A 7,960-nucleotide genomic window follows, 5' to 3' on the forward strand; every position below is an offset into this window, starting at 1 on the left:
TATAGTATGAGAAAAGTCATTATTTCATTACAGCCAGCCTGACTGGAAGACTGGTCTTTGAACTGACAAGGTTGGAGACCTCACACTGATACTCTCCAGCATTCTCTTTCCTGACAGGATCTATGGTGAGCTGGCACTTTGTTGGGGACAGAGTCATCCTCTCTGTGAGCTGGAGACTCTGGTTATTGAAGATCCAATGGATGGAGATTCCAATGTCAGCAGAGAAGCAAGTGAGGACCACGGAGCTTTGTGTTGTGACTGTCGTGTCAGAGACTCGAATGAAGGGCTGTGTTACAGGCTCTGGGAAGAAAGAGAGAGGACCAAAGGACAGTGGTCATTCAGTGAGCTCAGCCAGCTCCTCTATACTTCACAATTAATAAATCTTCCTGTAGGGAGAAGGTAGACCTGAGACTATCCATATATCTTGTACTTTGACCCTGATTCACACACTGAGTTTGCTGTGTCTCAGTTTCCCTATAATACCTATAATAAAACACACTGTAAATGACCACTGCTTCTGTGAGTTAAGCTTAGTTAGGAAAAGTAACCTAACCATAGGATAGGAAAGCTGTTCAAATCAACAGCATCTGTCACTGTTTACCCAATGAAGAGAATTCCCTCGTCTTGATCCCTCAGAACAAGGAAGAGTATGGTGATGGGAGATGTCTTTCTGTAAATATGTTTCTCACATTGGTTAATGAATAAAGCTGGTGGCCTGTTTTTAATGGGTTTTTTTTATCAGCTAGCTCTGTCTTAAATATTAACCCATTTCTATTAATCTAAGTACTTCCACGTGGTCTTATCTTACTGGAGAGAGGGGATGGTGCTCTTCTCTCTCCATCCTCCATCTTTATCTCCTCTCTACTACTTCCTCTCTCCTCCTTGTCTCCTAGTCCTGCCTATCTTGCTTTCCTATTCACCAACAGTGCTTTATTCATTAACCAATGCAAGAAACATATTTACAGAATGACATCTCCCATAATCTTCTCTTTTCTAAAAAATAAATCATAACAGTATGGAATTACTGTTTCCTGTTTCTACTTTTTGGGATATTGATGCGAAGTCTCATACATGCACCAGAATAATTGTCTAAGGGTTCTGGAAATTGAACATTTGGATTCAGAAGAAGGAAATGCCCATTTGACCTACCTAACTTCAGCTACCATGTCAGTGCACAGGGGGCTTCACACTCTGTGGGATTTGGACTGTCAGTAAAGACTTGTTCCCAATCAGAAGCAACAGAAACTAAGGCCAAATACTGACAAAAACTTCCCAGTGTCATCTGGCGAAAAACAGGGACAAAGTTTTGGAACTAGGACTTCCTGGTATTGTCTATAAGGACCACATGACTTCCTCATCCAGTGCCTACCTGAATCCCACAAAGTCTCTATTAAGGCCCTAAGCATGGGGAGAGCTCCAAGTGTCTTTACTCAGGCTGAAATTCTTGTGCTGAGTTTTCCAGTATACATTCTCCTCTCTTCAGGTGGACACAAGTGAAGAACTCTGATCTGTTTCAATTTGTCCATCCTCTATCTTTCTGTAAGTGCTCAAACCCCAATGTGTGAACACAATGCTGTGGGAGAAAGGGCAGGTACATCCCAGTCCTGACAGTTCAGTGTATGAAGGAGACTAGCCACACTCAACATCTGGAAGCCATTAAAGGGTCACTTACTCTTCACATGGAGTTGTACATAGGCCTTTTCAATTTTGTTGTCTCTGTTTAAAATTTCTATCATGTACAATCCTGCATCTTTCTCAGTGACATCCTGGAGAAGCATGGATCCATTGGTGTACACCGTTTCTCTTTGGCTATGTGCAAGCCCCCAGATGGTGGAATTTATGGCTTTGCTATATTCTGCAATTTTAAAGATGTCTGTCCTATACACAGATTTGTACCAGAAAAATGCTTGAAGATCATCTGGCAGATTATGAACTACGAGAAGAACATGTTCCCCTTCAGCAGCATACTGAGGCTTTGATTCGACTGTGACTTGGGCAGAGGTGAGAAAGTATGTAGAAAGAGAGGCTGTAAGAGAAAAAAACTCATCAATTGATGGGAAGGTAGCAACCTCTGTCCTGAACAGATGGATTCATCACTCAGCCTAGAGATAAAGTTGGGAGTGTGTCTATCTTTCAAGGTAGAGATCAGAAGCATGACCTCCATTCTCTCAGTGCCTATGAATGTGTCATTTCCCCTGCAAGGAGCTCTTTCTGTCATTATGAATGCCCCCTCCCTGCCCTCAGTCAGACATTGTACAACTCATGAACAATGCAATTTTAGATGATCCTTCCACTGAACTCTACAGGCCTTTTCCAGTTTGCTTCATGACTCCAGTCAAGCCCTGACTTCATTTATTAGATGTGCTTTGTGCTTTTCTCTGAATCCTACAGGACTAGGCTGGGTGAGAGAAGGAGAAGTTTGGTCTTCTTTGCAGGCTCAGGTCATAGAAAAGTCTCAGATACTAGGATGACTGGTTTTATGTCAACTGGACACAAGTGAGTGTCCTTTGAAAAGTTGGATACTCAACTAAAAATGCCAGTGTCAAATTGACCTGTGAGCAAGCCTATAGTTTATGCTATACATTTTTAAGTGGAGATTATTCTGGGAGAGTCCAGCTCACTGCAGGCAGTTCCAGCCTTGGGCTATTAGTCTTGAGTAATGAAAGAAGGCAGGCTGACCAAGCCATAAGGAGCAAGTCAATAAGCAGCAATCCTCCATGTGCTCTGCACCACCTCATAGATTTTATTTATGACACTCACACTGAAGCTAACACATACTCCCATTTGATATAGACAGCTAAAAAGCACTGTTCCCTGTTAGCTCTGAGAAATGCGAATTGATTCCTGGACAAATAATCTCCAGGGATATATGTAGTCAAGTCTGGAACACATAACAGGGTCATGGCTTCTTTGGGCTCACCTCTCTATGAGGATGCTATGGATTCATATATATATCATATATATATATGTATATATATATATACATATATATATATGATATAGCCTGACATCTTATGCTGAATTGCTTTCCATCAATGTCATCCTTGATAAAGGATGGAGTCCCAATAAAGAGTGTGATCTATGATGATTTATCTCTACCTAATGTGTCCTGCACTAACTGCTCAATCCCACAACATGAGGACACACAAGAGAGGAGGTAGGCACAGGCCAGGCATGACAGTCCTATGTGTCTAAGCTTCAACCAGCACTGAACAATGGCAGAGAGTCACTTACTGTCCACCTTCAGTTGCACATGTGCTATTTCAGCTTTCAGATCTGTACTCAGAGTTTGTAGGGTGTAGAATCCAGTGTCTCTCCAGATGACATTGTAGAGCAGCAGGGATCCATTGCGGAACAACGCCTCTCTACCACTGTGCGCAGGCCCCTGCACAGATGAATCTATGGCTCTTATGTGTCGGGCAATCTCAAACTTCTTGATTGCGATCACCCCTTTGTACCAGAAAAGAGCTTGGAGATTCTCAGGAAGATTGTGAACAAGTAGAAGAACATTTCCCCCTTCAACAACTTTGGGTGGCACTAATTCAATTGTGGGCAGGGCAGATGTGTGAGGGCGTCCACAGGTGAAAAGGGAAGCTAGAAGAGCAGAGAGAGATCCATCAATATTGGGACATTTGTCTTTTGCTAAGATTTGTCCCTCTGTCCTGAACTGCTGTGTTCATTTCTCAGCCTAGATGTTTCTTTAAGTGTCTCCGTTTCTTACTTGGTGGAGATCAGCATATGACCTCCATGTTATCATTGTCCCCAAAATAGTCATTTCCACTGTGTGGCACTGTCTTCTCAGATATCAGCATGGATAGCTCACTGCCCAGTGACCCCTGCTCACATTTATTGTAGATGGGTGTTGGGGTGATGCCTACAAAGCCCTTGCATACCCTGTGTTTTCAATCTCTGGCTTTTGTAGTTGTCGTCTTCTTGTTGTGGTTCCAGTCAACACTTACTTCACAACATAGGTTTTGTTTTACTTCAAGCCCACTTGAACTAGGGCCTTATAAGTATTTGTCTTATACTTTTAAAAAATGCTGCCAAGGAAAAAAAATCTCAGATACCTGTAGAGAAGCAATGAGTTAACAATGTCCTTGGAGCCTGTATGCCTTTGCATTTAAGAAATTTGCAGGCTTGTGATATATATATATATATATATATATATATATATATATATATATATTGAAATTTTGTTTCTTGGGCTTTGTTTTTTGACACTTATTTACAAATTATATTTGTGTGAGAGTTTGTGTGCAAAAACATGTCTCAGTGTGGGGTATGGGTGCAGGACACAGTAGTTAGGTAGATGTCAGAGGACAACTTGTTTGCCTTGCTTCTCAGCTCAGCTCTTCAGACAATTAAACAAATAACTATATCCATTAAGCCATGTCACTGATCAACACCAGCTTGAATTCTTTTTGTGGGGGGGTAGCCATAACTAAGAACATCAGTCTTTAGAATACTGAGGTCATAGTAGTCTTACTTTGGGTAAGACCAATATCTTCCCATTCACTTACCATATCCTGTTCACTGAGACCTTCCTGATGCTAATAAACTGTCTAGCCTTATGTCTTCTCCACTACAAGCTTCAAGACTCCTTTCTGGTTCTTGTCCCTTTTATGATACCCCAGATGGTAAGTCAGTCCTCTACTCTGACATAATATCAATGTGAGTTCTCAGCTTTGAGCAGGAGCCCATGAGAGGTAGTGTACAGTTTGCAGAGGAGGACAGACTTGTTTCTGTGGCACTATATGTCTTCCAGCACAGCCCCTAAGCTCTGCTGCCCTCCCCCCATCTGGGCCAAGCCCCTTCCTAGGAAAGAATAGCTCCAAGAGTTCCATGGGCTGTGGGTGGGTTTGTATTCAAAACACTGCTCTGCCCTGTCCACTCCTAGGGCTGCCTGGTGTCCCTCTCTCCTTCTGTACTTGTGTTTTATTCCTCTAGAACACACTGTGAACAAGGCTGATGGCATTCCTATGCCTGGAGAGAACAGTTGTGAGATCTAGAACTAGCATCTTCTGCGTCCTGGTCTTGGTCTGTTAGTACTAAAAAGGGAATCTCTGCTCTTATGCGTGATGCACAAACCCAGCTAGATACACAGTATACCCTGTGACTCCAGTGTTCTTTAAAGATGGAATGTACTCTCAGCACAAAGGGGACAGGGATGTCTGTGAGGGCTCCAAAGGGACCAGCTGCATGATACACTAGGAAAGGGGCAAAACTATTTTCACTGCAGTCACTAATCAGGATTCTGATTCAGGTCTCAAATCTTGGATGCATGGGAATAAGAGACCTGAGTCATAGGAAGCTGGTGTGCATTCCACTGTCCATGTAGAGGTGCAATACAATGTTCCCATTTCCTCTGCTTACTAACTGTATCTGTCCTGGGGTTTCTGTGTTCCATTAGACTTTAGTCTAAGAGAGCTAGACATCAATGTAGCAGTCACAGGAAGCACCCAGTAGGTCTGAGAAAACCGTGCCCTTGACTTTCAAGTATGTAGTGACAGAAGTAAAAGCCAGGATAAAAGGTAAGTTCTTGGTTCATGCCAATACTTTTCTGATTGTTGATTCTGCATCCAGCTGCTACCCCTTGTAATCACTGGAGGAACTGCAGCTCATGTCCAGGGACATGTCCATGTGAGCAGAGCCTCTAGCAGTTTGTCTTTAGGTGAGGATTTCCTGAGCTGAATCCCAGAGAACAAGACCTTTCAGGAGTACCTGCATCATCTGTCCCTCTCTTTTGCAACCATGGTCTTCCTGGAAATTTCATAAGCACACCAGGACAATTATATAATGGCCTGAGCACCTGTTGAGCTCTGTTATCCCTGCTGAGTCCCTGGAGATATCCAGAGTCTTGAATAAAGATGGCTTTCATGACAGTGCACTAGCTGCTTACACATGTCACCAGATTTCAACTTTTAAAAAGAACTGCTCCCTGACATCAGGAAGTAAAAATATAAACCTAGAATAAAATGTTTCTCAGGGCTACCTAGTATTGATTCTGAGACAGAGGTTTTCAACCAGAGATTCCTGTGAGAACCCCACTGCATTTTTCAACCAAGCCCACTCTCTGTCCCTTGAGACTTTCTCAAGGACAAATTCCTTTCTAGAACCCCAAGAGTCTAGACAGTGGCTGATACCCTAGGTTGAGTTGCCCAGCACACATCCAGTTGCTGCAATGTGACATCAAATGAAAGACTGGTTTATTGCAGTTATTCTCCACTATGTGTGCCCTGAACTAAATGCTCAGACACCAACAGGGGAACACAATGCAGGGCAGAGGTAAGCACAAGCTGGATTTGTTTTGTGTGTAGCCCAACCCAGAGTTCATGAAGAGTTACTTACTGTACACTCGGAGGTACATGGTCGTTGTAGATACAGTTTTTCCACTTCTATTTATTGTTCGTAGGGTATATAATCCTTTGTCCTTCTGGGTGACATTTTTGATCAACAGGGATCCATTGCTATACAAAGTTTCTCTTCCACTGTACCAAGGCCCTGTCGCACTTTGATTAGTAGTCAGTGCATATAGTGCAATTCCACGCCTCGCTTTCTTCACTCTTTTGAACCAGGCAAAAGCTAGAAGATTCTCTGGGAGATTGCTGGCACGTAGAAGAACATTTTCTCCCTCAATCACTTGAGGTGGCACTGACTCAATGGTGATTTTGACAGTGGTGGACAGATGCCAGCAGGTTAAAAGGGAGGCTAGACAGCAAAAGAGGAAAACAATCAACATTGCACAGGTGTGTTCATCACTCAGTTTAGAGGTGAGGGTAGGGGCGTGTCCACCCTCCTGATAGAGGTGAAGAACATGGCTTCCATTCCTTTAAAGTCTCTAACTATGTCCTTTCCTCTATATGGGTTTCTTTGCTCAGGTGTCTTCGTGACTCTCCACAGTGTCCCCATATCCCTCTTCACATAAAGTATTTGGTTTGAGGCACAATACCTCTCTGATGTCCTTCCTCCTCTAGAGTGTCTTTACTTTCTGACCTTTTCTCTGTTCCTTTTGTGTTTCTAGCCAAACTGAGACTTCATATCCCAGCTAATCTGATTGTCATCTACTTTAGCCATAGTTTTGTGAGGACATGAACTCTTTGGAAGGTTCAGCTTCTGAAAAAGACATACACCAGTGGAGAATGGAAAGGATGAAAGAAGGAAGGAAGGAAGGAAGGAGGAAGGAAGGAAAATGAACAAGGAAGAAAGGAAGAGAGGAAGGAAGGAAGGAAGGAGGAAGGAAGGAAGGAAAAATGAACAAGGAAGAAATGTGTCCATGGATCCATCTACATATTTCCAAGATTTGAAAATAATGACAATAATTGTACTCGAGTGTGATTTGATGTTCCCACATTAACTTATGTATTGCATGAGTCTATTTGTGAAGGACATGTCTTAGCATGTGCATGTGCCAGTCAATGCAATTTTGCTTGTGTAGAAGAAGCACATGTGCCAGTGTTCACACTTGCAGGTGCATGTGTCAGCTCCTATCTGGAAAGCAAAGTTGATCTTTTTGGAGTCTGTTCTTTCAATATACTACATGGGGGTTGAAGAATTAATTTAAGTTGTATATCTGGACACTGAGCAACTTCAGTTTTGAGAGTCACCCTGTCATGTTTGGGGACATTAGGCTTCATAACATGGCAGCCAATATGACTGACTTTGAATATTAAGTGTGTGGGGTTTTTTCATTTTTACATAATTGCCTCCTCCTATCTTAGGAAAGCTTGTGGCTGCTGAGTCTCTGTCCATCACTGTACCTTCTGCCCTATGATTGCAAGCAGAACTCCTGACCCTTCTTTGAGTCTCCTTTCTTATTTAAGAGACTCCAAATTGCTTCCTAAATTTCCCCCACCTCCACACTCAGAGAGTAGGTACATGTACCTGTGAGCAGGAGTCCTTGCCAGGGTGTGTAGCCCTTGCAGAGAATCACAGAGGACACCACCATCTTCTTACTGTGACA

General features: G+C 42.8%; 1 protein-coding gene across 1 annotated transcript; it reads right to left on the reverse strand.

Annotated features, from left to right (window-relative positions):
• Positions 1-7,960, reverse strand: LOC127238679 (pregnancy-specific glycoprotein 22-like). The gene is made up of 5 exons (XM_051207344.1): positions 7,882-7,960; positions 6,349-6,708; positions 3,235-3,594; positions 1,673-2,026; positions 1-300 (listed from the first exon to the last, which is right to left on the reverse strand). The coding sequence occupies exons 1-5, from the start codon at positions 7,943-7,945 to the stop codon at positions 20-22; spliced, it is 1,419 nt and encodes a 472-aa protein (XP_051063301.1). The 5' UTR covers positions 7,946-7,960; the 3' UTR covers positions 1-19.

This window comes from Phodopus roborovskii, unplaced genomic scaffold (genome assembly GCF_943737965.1).
Source record: "Phodopus roborovskii unplaced genomic scaffold, PHOROB, whole genome shotgun sequence".
Taxonomy (NCBI): Eukaryota; Metazoa; Chordata; class Mammalia; order Rodentia; family Cricetidae; genus Phodopus; species Phodopus roborovskii.

Excerpts from the sequence above, each read along its gene's own strand:
- LOC127238679 (XM_051207344.1), bottom strand. The coding sequence starts at position 7,945 with ATGGTGGTGTCCTCTGTGATTCTCTGCAAGGGCTACACACCCTGGCAA. Across the intron at positions 3,595-6,348 it reads CATGTACCTCCGAGTGTACA|CTTCCCTTTTCACCTGTGGA; the intron begins GTAAGTAACTCT and ends CTGCTCTTCTAG. Across the intron at positions 2,027-3,234 it reads TGTGCAACTGAAGGTGGACA|CCTCTCTTTCTACATACTTT; the intron begins GTAAGTGACTCT and ends TTTCTCTTACAG.